Raw genomic sequence first — 16,944 nt, 5'->3', positions numbered from 1 at the left:
GTGACAGGACAAGGAAAGAAAAAGAGAGGGAAAGGGAGAGAGACAATGTGTGTCTTAGTCAGGGTTTCTGTTTCTGTACAAACACCATGACCAAGAAGCAGCAAGCTGGGGAGGAAAGGGTTTATTCAGCTTACACTTCCACATTGCTGTTCATCACCAAAGGAAGTCAGGACAGGAACTCACACAGGTCAGGAAGCAGGAGCTGATGCAGAGGCCATGGAGGGATGTTACTTACTGGCTTGCTTCTCTTGGCTTGCTCAGCTTGCTTTCTTATAGGACCCAGGACTACCAGCCTAGGGATGGCACCACCCACAATGGGCCCTCCCATCCTTGATCGCTAATTGAGAAAATGCCTTACAGCTGGATCTCATGGATGCATTTCCTCAACTGAGGCCCCTTTTTCTGTGATAACTTCAGCTTGTGTCAAGTTGACACATAAAACCAGCCAGCACAGAGAGAGAGGATGGAGGGTCCTTCTGTGTCAACCAGGCTTGTACCTGGCTGTTGCTAGGTACTGTAGGGCAGAGCTTAGAGGAAACACTAACAAAGGCCACACCTCCTAATACTGCCACTTTTGTAGGGAACCCCAGTGTAACTCAAGACACTCATGACCAAGTTCTCTGCACAAAGGAGATTTATTTGCCTCAGAGGAACAAAACGCAGGGATAAGAGACAAAGACAGGAGATAGAGGACCAGGGAGAAGGAGAAAGGAACTGCGGAGAGGGGAAAGGGTATTTGTCCGTGGAGAGGGACAAAGGACTGCTTCTGGCTGGAGAGGAGAGACAGAGGTGGCCCTTAGGACAATGGAGGTTTACAAAGGTACATGGGGTAACCCTGTTAGGATGAAGTGTTTAGTTTTAATCGAGCATGTTAATTAGATGGGCCAAAGGAGGCTTTTCATCTCTCGACTTCAATCCTCTGACAGCTGGACCTTGGTAGTCAGCCCCGGGAAGAGAGACTGTCAAATAAAGGAATGGATCTTGGGGGCTAGCTGAAGGAGTATAATCTAATATTTTGTTTTGGTTATTTGTGTTTGTTTGTTTGTTTGTTTGTTTGTTTAGCAAGACAGAGGGAATGGGGGAGAAGGGCAAGGCCGGCCAGAGCCGCGTGCCACGCTTGGGCCAGCCAGAGTCCCCATCACCTATGAGTCTATTGGGACTGTTTTTATTCAAACTCTGACAAGTAATGAGAATGCCCCCATCTCATACAAAACCTGACCATCAGTGTTGAATTCTCCAGTCATGTTGGCTGGGTGCTCAGAGGGTACAGCACCCTGCAAACATGCATAAAGCCCTGGGTTCCATTCCCAGAACTGCAGGAACCAGGTGTGATGCACGTCCTCCACCCAGCACACTGGAGATGGAGGCAAGGTGTGCGGGTCAGGAGTTCAAGGCCCATGCTCTTAGCAAATTCCAGGTAAGCCTGGGCTATTGACATCCCTGTCTGGAAAAAAATAAACAACAACAACAAAAAAATAGCAGGGGCTGGGGAGATGGCTCAGTTTTTCTTAATGAGCACTGTCTAATCTTCCAGGAAACCAGGGCTCAATTCCCAGCACCCACATGGTGCTTTACAACCATCTGTTAATCCTGTTAATGCTGCTTCTGGCTGCTGCGAGCACTGCATGCAGGCAGCACAATCAACAAAACACCAGGCACATAAATTTAAATGTGCATGTGTGCACACACACAAACACAGTGCACACACAGACACATGCGCACACACCCCAGAGGCAACTTGGCATCAGGAGATAAAAGCATTTGCCACCAAGTCATTTGTGTCTGCTCCAGGCTTGCATGTGTGCACACGTGTGTGTGCCATGTGTGTTGGAGCATTGTGTGACTCGCTTGTGGCAGCCTGAGGTTGGGGTTCAGTGTTTTCCTCGTTCAGTTTCCACCTTGTATCTCAAGCCAGAATCTCTCATTAAAGCAAGACCCTGCAGATTCTGCTGGCCTAGCCTGGGCACTTGCTCCTTCCGGACTCCTCTGTCTCCTCCTGCTGACAGCTTTTGTGGGTACTGGGGATTCAAACTCCCCAGCAAGGCGAATGCTTTGCTTGCAGACCCATCTCCCCAGGCCTGGGAGTTGTTTTTTTGGGCAATGTGGGGGAAATAGGCACCACTGACGATCAGTGCCAACTGTCACTGTGACTGGATCTGGGACCACAGGGGCGATGGCTTCTCTGATTGCCTGTGGGGAATTATCTTGATTATGTCAGTCAATTGAGGCGGGAAGTCTGGACAGTCATTTTCCTTGGCAGCTCCTGGACTGTGTAATTCGAGCAGATCACCCACACCCAGGCTCTGCCACGACTAGACCTTGGACCAGGGTGACCTATGCTTCTAGCTCCTACTGCCTTGATTTCCCCACAGGGCCCGTCTTTTGAGATGTGTGTTAAAAATAAACTGTCTCTCCATTACCCTACGTTCTTAAAGTTTGCTTATGTGCTTGTGTGCATGTATATGTGTGTGGACCATGTGCACACAGCACCTGCCAAGGCCAGAAGACGACATGGAGTCCCCTGCAGCTGTAAGCTGCCATGTGGGTTCTGGGACCTGACCAGTCCTCGGTCAGTGTTTCTGCTCACAATGAAGGGTATCCAGAGACACGGGAGCCCTGAGAGGAAGCCTCCTCAGCAGAGGTGTTAGGGTTCCCAGGGGAGGGGACCCCAGCTGAACTGAGGAGCTCAGGTTCCTCGCCCCACCTCCTCTTTTTGCTTCATTTCTTCATTGCTGCTTTTCTTCTTGGCTCTTCTGACAAGGAAGTCACACGAAGCAGAAAATCTCCTGAAAGAGATTTATTGGAGGGTCCAGCCTGAATGCTGGCCTCTGCTCCTGGGAGTGGACAGGAGGGAATTAGACAAAGGACAGGATATGTAGGATTTATATATAGGATTTCTCAAAAGACAGGATATATAGGATTTGTATATAGGATTTCTCAGGAGGCGGGACTTTCCAGGGCAGAGAGTTCCAGACTAAGGATTGGTGAGATTTCACGTTCTGAGCTTGGGGAACTCAGGAATTGGTGGCTTTTTTTCTCACCCCCTTTACCCTGCATCAGGCCCACCAGTTAGAGTGGGATGTCCTTCCAGGCCACAGCCAGCTTTTGCTGAGGCACGGTCACTGTGGGGCTGCTCCAGGGGGCTGGAGGTGAGGGGCTAGCACTGCGAGACAGCTCCTACGGGATGGCTCCTGCAGTGGGGTTCTTGAGGAGCAGCCTCTGCTGTGTCGGGAAAGGTGATGCACTATCGGAGACAGCTCCTGTGACAGTTGCAGCCTGAGGAGATGTCGTGGTGCCACCATTTTGACAGGAGCTTTTGGGGGGTATATTGACGTGGTCATAGGCTGGGTGGTCATAGGCTGGGGGCAGGAAGGAGGGGCCAGCCCCGGCTTTGAGGGCTTTTGCAGCATGAACTTATGAGCTACACTTACAGAGCCATCTGTCCAGTCCCTGGGTTTTGTTTGGCATGTGCTTTTTCAGACAGGCTACCTCTGCAGGTTGCAGGTTGGGTCAGTTTTATTTAACTTGAACTGGGATCGCAGGTATATGTCAGCACACTCTGCTTTACCAAACAAAACAAGCAAGCAAAAACCCGTGGCTGTTCTCACTTGCATTCTCAGAAACCAGGGAGCTGGGGCAGGAGGAGTGCTATAAATTTGAGGCCTGCCAGCACTGTACAGGAAATTCAGGGCAGCCTGGGCTACATGAGACTGTGTCTCAAAAAAAGGAAGGAAAGAAGGAAGAGAGGATTGGAGGAGGTAGTGAGAGAGAGAGAGAGAGAGAGAGAGAGAGAGAGAGAGAGAGAGAGAGAGAGAGAGAAGCCAGGCATGGCGGAGCACTCAGGTCTTCTCAGAACTCAGAGGGTGGAGGCATCTGGAGCTCAAGATCACCCTCGGCTACATGACGAGGGTGAGGCCAACATGGTCTACACGAGCCCCTGGCTGAAGAGCAGAAAGAAATGAAATGGACGAACAGAACAAGCACAAACGCACACAGCCTGTAAAAAGCGAAATCCTCCCAGAAAAGCCAAGGCAGGGAGGGTGTTAGGTTTCCATGGAAACAGTATCCTTCGCTAGGAGGGAGCATAAGGCTCCGCCCCACTCGCCCCGACAGCCAATCACGGGCTCCGCTTTGTTCAGCGCATGCGCAAACTGCCCCACTGGGCGGGCACCCTTAGGATGGCATGGGCGGAACCGCGGTGCACTGGCGCCAGACTGGTTGTTCCTGCGCGTGCGCACTCGCGCCGACCAGCTGCCCTCGCGCGCACGCGCCTTCCCGGCGTGCTCGGAGCTCGCGGGCTGCGGGCGCCTCAGTCGGAGAGCGACGGCGGAGGAATCGGCGGAGGCGGGGCGAGCTCCCGAGGAGGCCCGGACGGCACGGGCGTGAGGACAGGGGAGGGCCGTCGCCGCCCCGCGCGCAGCCGGCCGCCATGAAGCCCCCCGCAGGTACCGGCCGCCCTCGCCAGGCCCTCGCTTCCCCCTCCCTCGGGCAGCTGGAACCCGTGGGAGTCCTCCCTGACCCCCTCGTCTGCAAAATGAATGAACTAACTTTCCCATGACTTCATCCTCTTGACAAACTGGATTTAAAATGAAGACTTTCCTCATACTCCCTGCTATTCTAACTGGAGTGAGATGGCCTGCCAGCGGGGCGATGGGCAGAACCACACATGGTTCCTGGAAGGCTGCCTGGAGACGGTGGCGTGGGCGCCTCGGTGCCGGGACACCGTGCCATCTAGCATCTAGAGAGGACCTAGTAATACTTCCAACTAGGCTCTTTTGTACTTTTAGGATTTGTTATTTTTAATTGTGTGTGTATGTCTGTGTGAGTACGTGCACGTGTGTAGCACGGAGGCTAGAAGAGTGTGGTGGATCCTCTAGAATCAGTCACAGGTGGTCGGGAGCTGCCTTTCAGGGCTGCTGAGATCCAAACTCGGGGCCTCTGGAAGAGCTTGAGCACTGAGCTCCGTCTCCAGCCTCTAGGCTCTGGTCATCCCGCTTTGGCAAGGCTGGTTGGGAGAGCCATCTTTCTCTTGCCAGGCCTGCTGTGTATGGGGGTGGGGGCATCCCATATGGTGGAGCCGCCTGGCAGGGATTCCACTGTCAGTTGTAGACATGGCTGCCACCCGAGGAGATGGAGACTTGTTTGGATTTTTTTTAAAAAAAAACATTATTTACTGTGTGTGTGTAAGATTTTCATTTGGAGGTCAGAGGACAACTTTCAGGAATCAGTTCTCTCCTTCCATCTAGTCAGTCGTGGGGATTGAACTCAGATCGTCAGAGTTGGCAGCAGTCACCTCCAGCTGCGTAGTCATCTTGGCGTCCCTGGACTTGCTTAATCCAGAGAAGGAGACTGAGGCAGTGCCAGCCTATTTTCCCAAGTGTGGGAGACGGAGGCTAGGAGGCTCCTACCTCCAAATATTGCAAGACTAACCTGGGCAGCTTGGCAAGGTCCTATCTTAAACCATGACAGAGGACTGGGGGGACAGCACAAAGGGCAATGTGTGAGCTTGTTGTGAATCTGAGAGTAGCCTGGGGTGTGGCATCTGGAGTTCGTACCCATACATTTTCTCATGCCTGCAGATCATCCCCCAGTTGGGATGAGGATCATGGGAACAGGAAGGATTGGAATTACTTTCACCTCAGGAACTCAAGGTGACCTGAAATGGAGGGAGTAATCCAGATGTTTACAGAAAGATGTTGAAACCCTAGTTCTCCAGAATTTTTAGACTCTCCCTGTTCTCATGGCTGGCCCTCTGTTTCTGCATGGGCCAGGGTGGCGGGGGTGGGGTGGGGGGGAGATCTTCCTTAGTGCCTGCCCATCCTCCTTATTTTTGTTTTTAAAGACAGGGTTTCTCTGTAGCCCTGGCTGTCCTGGAACTCACTCTGCAGACCAGGCTGGCCTCGAACTCAGAGAGATCCTCCTGCCTCTGCCTCCCAGTTGAGATTAAAGGTACACACCCCCACTGCCCAGCCATGGCTTTTCATTTGAGACAGCATCTTTACCCCAGGCTGGCCTCATACTTGATATGTAGACCTGGATGCCCCTGAACTCTTTCTCTTCCCCCCTCAGTTTCCCAAGTGCTAGGATAATGGGTAACCCTCCCAACCGCCGCCTGGTTTTTACGGCGGTGGGGATGGAATGCAAGCACCATGCATGCTAGGCAAGGGCGCTGCCCACTGAGCCACAGCTCCAGTCCGTGTTTTTGTTTTCACTGCCTTGAACTTGGTTGCACTGTGTTCTCCATTTAGACCACAAATGTGGAATGCGCTTGCTCCAGCCTCCCAAGCACTGAAAACAAGCACCTGTCACCCCCTCCCCAAGCCCAGCCCAGGTCGTGGTGGGCAGCCCCCTTCCTTTCCTTGGCAGCCCATCTTCAGGGCCTGTGTTGGTGTCTGCTGAAGGCTCCAGAGCATTGTAAGGGTCTGCTCCTGGTGGGGATGAGCTGGCCCACCTTCATTTTACATGGCTGTCAATTGTACAGTCATTCTGCGTGGGACGCGGAGCGAGGTGGCCCTGCCTGGCTGCCCTGCACATCAGTGTTGAGCAGGCATTGCTAGGGCTGTGGGTTTAGTGCCAGCAACTGCTGGTGCCACCGCACCTGTCCTCGAGCTGGTCCCTCCTGTCACCCCAGAATGCCACTTGCCAGTTCGCTTCCACACCTGCCTTTGTCAATGAGGCCTGATATAGGCAGAAGTGACTTTAATTATAGTTTGTGGGATCAGTGGTGTGGAGGGCCACGCCTAACCACGAATGACACATAGCTGCATGGCCTGTGGTACCAGTGGTGTGGAGCACAGGGGACCGGTAGGAAGGAAGACTTCTGGAGCTCTTGGGGCTGGCCTCTCCCAGGGAGTAGTTCTAGGTTCTCCTTTTTGTGAGAAGTTAGAGACCTTGTCAGGGTGCAGCTGGCAGGAACCTGTGCTTATACTTCTAGGAGGGCCTTTGCCAACACAGCAGGATCCCTTAACAGTAGCAGACCTCTAAGATCCCCTGGTGAGGGGCTAGGGCCCCCACCCAAAATCCCCCAGTAAGGGCGTGAGGATATAGTCACAGGATGGAACTCTGGGGTCATGGTCCCTGTCTGAGGACACACACACACGATGAAGGGGGGGCACAGCACTGTGCTGGCCTGCATATAGACCCTGCTTATGACATCATCCCTTCAGCAGGTCCTGGGCGGAGGCTGGTAGGCTCTCCTGGGCCACTTGCTCTGGACCTGCTGAGACCGACTGTCACTGTTGTCATTCCCACAGCCTGTGCTGGGGACGTGGTGGATGCACCGTCCCCATGCTCCACTGTGAATCTTCTGCGCTGGGACCTGAGTGCACAGCAGATCAGGGCTTTAACCACACAGCTCATCGAGCAGACCAAGTGTGTGTACGACCGTGTGGGCGCCCAGAACTTCGAGGATGTGTCCTATGACAGCACACTGAAGGCATTGGCTGACGTGGAAGTCACCTACACAGGTGAGCGTAGGCAGAGTGGCAGCCATCCACTCAACACTGCTCCTGCCTGCACCAGAGGAGCCAGCTCGGGTGACCTGGTCCTTTGTGGCATCTGTTTACCAAGTGTCAGCTCCTACATGACCTGCCAAACAGGCCTTGTCTACGTTTACTTTCTCTCCTTTAAGGATTTGTTCATTTTTAGGCCAAGCTTTGTGGCACGCATCTTAATGCCTGTGGGTCAAAGAAAGCTGCCCATCTCCCTGGTTCCTTTGTTTTCTCTTCTCAGACAGGCTTACTGTGTTGTCAGGCTGGACTCACATTTGCAGTCCTCCAGGCTCAGGCTCCTGTGTGGTCATTGTCACCTCAGTGTGGATGTCAGGGACTACATGGGTTGTCGGGCCTAGTGACAGACACCTTTACCCACTGCGATGGCTCACCAGCCTTTATTTTATTTTGAGACACCCTCTCTGTGCCTCTGAGACAGTTCTGAGTCCAGGTCATCCTCCTGCCTCAGTGTTGCATAGGACATACCTCCACATTCTCAACATCAGGTCTGCTTCCTTCCTGTCACCGCAACGGCGTTCCTGTATTAGCCTCTGTGTCCCCGTGTGACTGTGTGTCTGTAACACAGTCTGTCTTAGCTTCTGTGTCCCCGTGTGACTGTGTGTCTGTAACACAGTCTGTCTTAGCCTCTCTGTCCCCGTGTGACTGTGTGTCTGTAACACAGTCTGTCTTAGCCTCTGTGTCCCCGTGTGACTGTGTGTCTGTAACACAACTCTGGGTGCTGCCACCAAGCACCACAGCTTCCTCCTCAGGCCCAGCAGATATAGCACCAAAGCAGCATGCTGCCAAGTCTGAGGGCTGCTGAGACCTCTCCCCTCTGATCCAGTATCCCTACGTGTGGGCCAGATGGGCTTACCATCAGCCTCCTGTGCCTCCTTGGGCAGGCTGCCTGCACTGGCTAGTGATACCCAAGTGTCCGTCTGTGTGGCTGTCCAGAGCCATGACCACACAGAATGAGCCCCCCGTCTTTTTAGCGCGCCCACACATCTGCGTTTCACCTGTGGATTCTTCCATGCAGTTCCATGTACCGTGACCTTTGCACCTGGGCTCTGGCCGGTGCCATGTATCAAAGCTTTGCTTCTGTTCGTGGCTGTATAGTACTCCAGCTTGTGAATGGGAACTAATTCCCCACTTCTGACTGTTGTGAGTCCTGCTGTGGCATATGCACAAGATTTGATGGTGACCTGTGTTTTTGGCCCCATGCCTGGGGAGTGGACTGGGTCCCAGGGCAACTATAGTAATGTTCAAGCTTGTGTGGCCCCAGATTCTGCATTCTCTTCCTGCCTCAGCTTCTCAACTTCCTGCCCAAGTGTGACGGGTCAGCCATCGTCCCAGTTTCGGAACTTTGCCGTGTGCAGTGGTGTCCTGGCATCAGCCAGTGGGTCTGCACCTCTCACCGTGTCCCCGTGTCTCCCCCTCAGTGCAGAGGAACATGCTCGACTTCCCCCAGCATGTGTCCCCGAGCAAGGACATCCGCACAGCGAGCACAGAGGCTGACAAGAAGCTCTCCGAGTTTGACGTGGAGATGAGCATGAGACAGGACGTGTACCAGAGGGTCGTGTGGCTGCAGGTGGGCGGGCATGCGCACGTGAGGGCGGCAGAGGCCCGAGGGTGGTTGTGGGCGGTGGGGTCTACCCACTGGCAGCCTAAGCCCTGATCGCCTAGGCACCCTGTCCTCGCTGTGCGTGGGAGGCACTTGGGTGCAGCCTGAAGCCCTGGGACCATGAGGAGGGCAGGTGCTTTGTGAACCAGGCAGTCATAGCCTGCTGCAGCCTCAGTGAGGTGGAGGTCAAAATACCTGTGGATACAGAGTCAGTGTCATTGTTACACTTGGCAGGCTGAGACAACAAGGATCAAGAGTTCGAGGCCAACCAGGGCCACTTAGGAGAAAACAGGATATCGTGGTGCATGTCCCAGCAGTTAGCGGTAGGCAAGAAGTTTAAGGCCATTCTTGGTTCCATGCTGAGTTGGAAGCTAGCCTGGGCTACCTGAGAACCTGTTACAGTAAATAGAGAGGGCTGGTATCCTCAGTAGGAAAGGCCTGCCTGGAGCCTCCCCACAGAGCCGGAGCTGGGCTCAGCTAAGGTGCCTGCTTGCATCCCACCACCAACAAGGGAAAGAAAATGCTGGCTCAGGTTCACGAACTTCACTTTGTCACTGTTCCAGCAGTTGGTGTCTTTGTGCGCTGGGGCCCTGTGTCTGAGGAGCTTGTGTCAGCACTGGGCATCTTTTGGTGCTGCTCTGTAGCCTGTACTGCTTAGGAACCAGGATGGCCGCCTTGGCCTCAGAGCTGGGAGTCCAGGTGTGCTGTGCCTGGCTGTGTTGAATATTCGTTTCTTCACTTGAGAAGTGTTTCACTTCTTCCACGATTTGTGGCCCCGGGGATTGAACTCTGGTCTGTGGGTTTGGCTTCAGTCCCCTTTACCTTTGAAGCTACCCGTCTCTCAATCAGATTGTGGGGTTTTGTTTGTTTTAAGATGTTTGTCTTTGGGACCTGGAGAGGTGGCTCAATGGTTAGAGCACTGGCTCCTCTTCTAAAGGCCTGGGTCGACTCCCAGAACCCACCTGGCAGCTTATAACTGCCTGTAACTCCAGTTCCAGGAGATCCAACACACTCACACAGACATACATGCAGGCAAGACACCAATGCACATGAGATAAAAGTCAATGTGTTTAAAGTGTTTTTTAATTCCATGTGTGCTTTTCCGTCTGTATGGGTGTGTCCACGTGTCCTGCAGCCCGTGCGGCCAGAGCAAGCACTGTGCTTCCTGTCGCTGGGGTCTGAGCCACCGTGTAGGTGTACTGCTCCTGTGAGAGCCACAGAAGGGGACAGACTTCTTCCCCACTGGGGCTTGCTAAGAGCTTCTGGTACCTGCTTCCAGGAGAAAATCCTGAAAGACTCCCTGAAGCCTGAAGCAGCTCGCTACCTGGAGCGGCTCATCAAGCTGGGCCGGAGAAACGGGCTCCATTTACCTCAGGACACGCAGGAGGTAAGTGTACCCTGTCCCCAATGCGCTACAGTCAGAGCCTGCTGACAGCATCTATGTCCCCTCCCTGGGGCCTGAGCCTAGGGAAGCAGCTCTGTAGAAGCAGAGCCTCCGAGCTGCCCTTGATTTCCAGCAAAGTGCTCTGCTGAGTCAGCTCTGCCAGGCCTGGGATGTGGGTCTCATGCATGCCTTCCCTGGGTTAGCTTGAGGGCCTGGCATGCAGAGATGGGTGTCTCGCTGAGGCTGTGCATTAGGCAAAGCAGAGGGCCTAGCTAATCGGAGGGGTGAGGACAGGTGGCCTGTGCGCTCATAAACACAAGAAAGGCAGTAACTGGGCACTCTGCTGGGAAGGCATGCTCCCGGGTGAATCCCATCTCACCAGGGTTGTCCACACCCCAGAGGCCAGGATCAGAGCCCAGGACCTGACCTTAATACAGATGTCACCCTGATGAGGTGATGAAGGGAAGCAAATCCTCCCTGCGATTCCCAGCCCAGGAGAGCAGACCCAGTTCAGGGTGTCGCTCCACAGAGTCACCATGGTGTGGCAGGGACAGACAGGCGGCCGTGCTTGGAGCCCTGGATCCTAGCGCTGTCTGCCTCATAACCACACCTGGGGCCTGTTCCAGTGAGCACTTGTTGGCTGGGTAGCTTTAAGGAAGGGCCTGGCATCTCCCAGCCTAAGTCCATACCCCACAGAGACCTCAGGGGCCCTAGAGGCCGCACGTGGTCCCGGCAGCTGTTCCAGTGTTGTCTGCAGGGGAGCTGGTACTGCAGTTCTGAGGCCATACTGTCCGTGTGCTAACAGCAAGGGCCTGCCTGGCACAGCCGACACCCGATGGTGACCGATGGTGGCCCGTGTCCAGTTCTCCTGCTGTTGCTCAGCACAGCAGGAGTAACCCTGATCTAGCTCCTGTCCATTGACAGCACGTCCCTGTCATCCCCAGTTCAGCTCCCTGTCTGTCCGAAAGCTGCCGGGCTGTTTCTAGTCGCACCTTAGACCTGTCCTTAGCAGACAGGGGGACAGCCCCCCCTCCATCAGCCCAGCGTGGCGCTCAGGCTGCAGGCTGAGTGGGAGGCCTGGGGGAGGGCGCAAGTGCAGAGGCCCCCAGGGGTGCAGCCGAGGCCACGCCCTCCACACTGCCTTGTCTCAGCAGAAGATCAAGAACATCAAGAAGAGGCTGAGTCTGCTGTGTATCGACTTCAACAAGAACCTGAACGAGGACACCACCTTCCTGCCCTTCACCAGAGAGGAGCTAGGTGAGCGTACGCGGGGAGGGCGTCTTCAGCTGCCAGATCCAGCTGTGGCAAGAGCTCTGAGCTGGGGCAGCTGCGTCGTCCTCTCCATTGGCTCTGAGCGGGTCTCTGGGGCACACGGTGGGTTTTAGGCCAGGATGAGGGTGGTGAGTCTCAGCCCGGGCTTGGGGCTTCAGAGCATCAGCGCCTCCATGCTGTTTGTGCCTTCACCTTGTCGCCGTGGTCCCTTCGCTCTCTGGCACCCTCCTAAAGTCTTTGAGGTGTGGGCCCCCAGCATGTCTGGTGCAGGGGTGCATGCCTGCCCCACCCCTGCTCAGCACTCGTCCTCACTGGCTGACTGGGGACATCCTGCCAAGCTCACCTGCAGCCCTGGGAGGCCCCCTACAGTCCCAGGCTCACAGTCTGGCCTGGTGTCAGGCCTCCGGACTGAGCCGCTGCATCCACAGGCGGGCTCCCCGAGGACTTCCTGAACTCTCTGGAGAAGACGGAGGACGGCAAGCTGAAGGTCACCCTCAAGTACCCACACTACTTCCCACTGCTGAAGAAGTGCCATGTGCCCGAGACGCGGCGCCTGCTAGAGCAGGCCTTCAACTGTCGCTGCAAGGAGGTGAGGCTGCACACACCGCTGTCCCGCCCTAGGGCACCCTGCTGCCACCCTGCTGCTGCTGCCCGCTGCAGGCCTCTACTCATGCTGTCCCGGGGACCCCACTTAGCTCTTGAGCAGGAGAGGCTACATGGCTCCCTAGTGGCACCATGCTCTTGGCTTTGTGTCAGCCAAGGGGTTGCGGGTAATGGCCTGAGCTGCAGCCGGGCAGAGCAGGGAACGGGGCCTGTTTTTACTTCCTTTGGCTTTAGAGTACCTGGGCCTGGGTCCCTCACCTTCCTGATGCTGCAGTCTAGGGGGGCACCTGACAGCTGTGGATTTCTCAGAACAGGCTGGGGCTCAATAAGATGACTGAACTGTGGCCTCAGATCCCAGACCTGGGCTCCACCTCCCAGTGGCTTGGGGGGAGTGATTACTATCAGTTAACTGACCAGAGTGCTCAGGACTCACCCTAAAGCCCCCAGGCCTCCCAAGGTCCCCTTTTGTGGCTGGTGCTGCCTCTGTGAGGCCTACTGCCCACCTGGGTGCATGAGATGCTGTGTGGTGCTGGGAGTGGGATGAGATGGCCAGGACCACCAGAGTGCTGGGGACGCCGTCCTGGCCGGTCACCACCCGTCCTCTGACCCCTCTTCCCTGGCACAGGACCACATTGTTTTCTCTGATGTTGAGCGAGTGGAGCAGGGTCTTGTCCCCACTTGTCCACTTTCTGTGTGACCACACGGCCGCAGCCTACAGCCAGCCCCAGGACGGCTGGTGCTCGCCTCTCTACACCTGTAGCTCTGGCTGAGGTGATGCAGAGCTGGGGTCACCATGCCTGTGTCCCTGCAGGAGAACTGTGCCATCCTGAAGGAGCTAGTGTCCCTGCGGGCGCAGAAGTCCAGGCTGCTGGGGTTCCACACACACGCAGACTACGTCCTGGAGATGAACATGGCCAAGACCAGTCAAACAGTAGCCACATTCCTAGGTAGTCACTCCACTCTGGCCATGGGTGCCCATCTTTGCCTGGAAGGCCACTGTCATGACCGTCTCTGGGGTAGAGCTTACAGCCGGGCACGGCTGCTTCACACACATTTGCCCTGGCTGTGCAGCTGGGAGTCTGTCCTGGTCTCCTGGGGTTCTGGGTGGTGATGATGATAGACCTTGTGTTGAATGTGGGTGGGTGTCGTCCTCCTTCCTGGGCAGCAGGGCTGGCGGAGGGTGACGGTGGAGGGTGACAGCGGTGCCTCTGCAGATGAGCTGGCACAGAAGCTGAAGCCACTGGGTGAGCAGGAGCGCGCAGTGATCCTGGAGCTGAAGGAGGCAGAGTGTGCCAAGCGGGGACTGCCGTTCGACGGGCAGATCCATGCGTGGGACATGCGCTACTACATGAACCAGGTGGAGGAGACACGCTACCGTGTGGACCAGAACCTGCTGAAGGAGTACTTCCCCATGCAAGTGGTCACGCGTGGGCTGCTGGCCATCTACCAAGAGCTGCTGGGGCTGACCTTCACGCTGGAGGAAGGCGCGGCTGCCTGGCACGAGGACGTGCGGCTGTACTCTGTGCGTGACGTCACTTCCGGAGAGGAGATCGGCAAGTTCTACCTCGACCTGTACCCCAGGTGGGAATGGGGACCTGCCGAGATGCACGGGTCACTGTTGCTTACCACATTGCTCGGCTGTCTGCACGGGACAGAGGACTGGGAAGTCTGGGGCAGCTTGGGGTTCCTGCCATGGGGAGGACCTGCAGCCCCAGTAACTCTCATGTCTGCCCTGCCCTCATCTCGCTCCCCAGGGAAGGGAAGTATGGCCACGCAGCCTGCTTCGGCCTGCAGCCTGGCTGCCTACGGCAGGATGGGAGCCGGCAGCTGGCCATCGCGGCCATGGTGGCCAATTTCACCAAGCCCACGCCCGACACACCTTCCCTGCTGCAGCACGATGAGGTGGAGACCTACTTCCATGAGTTCGGCCATGTTATGCACCAGCTCTGCTCACAGGTATGTGCTGGGGGCCCAGTGTTAGTGTGTGGCTGGTCCGGGCCATGGCCGAGTGCCCACAGCCGTCGCGGCACACTCACTCCTGGCCCAGCTGGGGCTAGGCACAGGGTAGCCCTCGGCCTTCTGCTCTGCCTCGGTTGTTTTTATTACATTTGCTGACTCTGTGAGGGGATGTGTAGGCCTTGCGTGTGCAGATCAGAGGACAGTAGACCCTCGCCCCCCAGTCGGGTCTTAGGTTTGAACTCGGCATCAGGCTTGTCAGCGAGAGCCCTTACCCGCCGACCCTACCACTGACCCGCCTTTTCCCTCCGGTGCTGTGTCTGATGATGACCTGCCGTGGGCCCATCACACTGTCACACTGTCATCTCACCCACATTTGCACACCAGGGTGACTTTGGGGACACACTTCAGCCCAGAGCCTCTCCCAATGCTGGGCTGACGAGTACAGTTTGCAAGAGAGGGAGGCTGGAGCAGAACCAGGATCGCATGAATCTTAGTGTGAGGCTGGGGACTCGGAGAAGGGGAGATGGCACAGCCTCTGGCCTTCGCAGCCAGTGGCATCCAGTGTGCGGGAGCCAGGCAGCTGACATCTGCTGCGCCTGCACAGAGGCTGAGGCTAAGGCCTCAGGGTGGCCTGGACCAGTATGTGTAAGATTTACCTGCCTGTGCCTGGTGTAGGCGGAGTTTGCTATGTTCAGTGGGACCCACGTGGAGCGGGACTTTGTGGAGGCGCCGTCCCAGATGCTGGAGAACTGGGTGTGGGAGAAGGAGCCCCTGACACGCATGTCCCAGCACTACCGCACAGGCAGCGAGGCCCCTCAGGACCTCCTGGAGAAGCTTATCAAGTCTCGACAGGCCAATGCAGGTATGGCCACGCTGCTGCGGCTACAGTTGCTCAGGCAGATGTGCTGGTGCTTTCTGAGCCTGAGGCTGACCTCTGACCTCCCCCCAAGGTCTCTTCAACCTTCGGCAGATTGTTCTTGCCAAGGTGGACCAGGTCCTGCACACACAGACAGACGCAGATCCAGCTGAGGAATATGCCCGGCTCTGTCAGGAGATCCTTGGGGTGCCAGCCACACCAGGTAACCATTCACAGCCCCCCAGCATTGCAGGGCCCCCACCACCCCATCTAGAGAGCTGCAGAATTCCCCACCCTGGGAGGGACTGCAGGAGAGGCCGTGCACTGGGACAGTAACTATACCCTCAAAGTACCTAGAGCCTGTCACCACAAGCTCTTCACTGCAGCCTGTGTCTGCCCAGGTACCAACATGCCAGCTACTTTCGGTCACCTGGCTGGTGGCTACGACGCCCAGTACTACGGCTACTTATGGAGTGAGGTGTACTCCATGGACATGTTCCACACGCGCTTTAAGAAGGAGGGCGTGCTTAGCCCCAAGGTGAGTCTGCACACCTGAGCCTCGGCCACGCTGGGGGGATAGCAGGGGCTGCAGGAAGCTCCCAGGCGGCAGCAGGGCCTGCCTCTGTGCACTGACCCCAGTCAGTGAGACCCCAACTGCCCACGCACCCTTTTCCCCAGGTCGGCATGGACTACAGAACCAGCATCCTGAGACCGGGGGGCTCTGAGGACGCCAGCGCCATGCTGAAGCAGTTCCTGGGCCGGGACCCCAAGCAGGACGCCTTCCTCCTAAGCAAGGGTCTGCAAGTGGAGGGCAGCGAGCCTCCTGCGTGCTGACCGGTCCCCACCGAGCCGCCCTGTGCCTTAGCCCAGCCTCCCGGGCAGCTCTGCAGCCCTTGGGTGTTTGGATGAGCGCGGGACAGCTTTCCATCCCTGTCCCACCCCGGCTCCAGGCCCCCTGGCCTCAAGCTGCCCAGTGGTCTCCTTGCACTAGCCCCTCCCCTACCCGATGTTGGACATTAAATTTCACACGGGGTGCCCTGCCTGGTCCTCCCTCTGTACTGCTCTGCCCACAGGCCTGGCCTGCCACATCCTCAGTGACAGTCTAGCTGTTGAAATGGCGCTAAGGTCACCTACCCAATGTGTCACTCAGGATCACTGTTCTCAACTACCAGCTTCTTCCTGGACCTTTCTAGGGAGTGGTTGGGAGCAAGACTTAGTGGGGGCTGCCATCTGCTGGCTGTGTGCAGTATTGCAACCTCTGGCTCCCATTATAGCTGCATAACAAAAAAGATAGGGCCTTGTGTGGCAGAGGCTGACCTCCTCTGACTTTCCCAAACATCAGACAGTATGAACACATGCACACAATTGAAAAACTAGTAGTCACAGCAGAAGGAAGCCAGTGACATCAGCCCTGAGCCTTGAGTACCACAAGGTCCCAGCCATCTCATCAATGTCTTCCTGTCCAAAGACTAACAGCCACCCCTTCAGACACAGTGGACACGCCCATCTGGTATGGAGGAGGTCTCTCAACCCAGAGGGTTGGGCAGCTCCAGACAACTGTAGGTTGTGTGGTTCACGTCTCAACAGTGGGACGAGCAGTCGTCTCCGTCACTGTCTACACAGGCCTTCAGGCTTGTATGTGAGTCCCCAGCACCGGGGGAGCTGCTCTTAGGGTCGTGACCCTTGTAGTGTTACAACTGGAGTGGGGCAAGGACAGGAAGATGCTTGGGGCTCACTGGTTAGCCATCCTGGTGAATTG

The 16,944-nt window shown here is 56.1% G+C and overlaps 1 protein-coding gene across 1 annotated transcript; it reads left to right on the top strand.

Moving 5' to 3' along the window:
* The first annotated feature begins 4,255 nt into the window (after positions 1-4,255).
* Thop1 (thimet oligopeptidase 1) lies at positions 4,256-16,219 on the top strand. The gene is made up of 13 exons (XM_028771659.1): positions 4,256-4,445; positions 7,254-7,466; positions 8,930-9,078; positions 10,391-10,498; positions 11,650-11,752; positions 12,196-12,356; positions 13,182-13,317; positions 13,585-13,951; positions 14,125-14,326; positions 15,005-15,191; positions 15,280-15,408; positions 15,587-15,723; positions 15,864-16,219. The coding sequence occupies exons 1-13, from the start codon at positions 4,430-4,432 to the stop codon at positions 16,017-16,019; spliced, it is 2,064 nt and encodes a 687-aa protein (XP_028627492.1). The 5' UTR covers positions 4,256-4,429; the 3' UTR covers positions 16,020-16,219.
* The last annotated feature ends 725 nt before the right edge of the window (positions 16,220-16,944 follow it).

The sequence above is a fragment of the Grammomys surdaster genome, unplaced genomic scaffold (assembly GCF_004785775.1).
Source record: "Grammomys surdaster isolate TR1022 unplaced genomic scaffold, NIH_TR_1.0 209, whole genome shotgun sequence".
In the NCBI taxonomy this organism is placed as follows: Eukaryota; Metazoa; Chordata; class Mammalia; order Rodentia; family Muridae; genus Grammomys; species Grammomys surdaster.
Note: the sequence above shows the minus strand (reverse complement) of the source record. Positions and strands in the feature narration are given on the sequence as shown.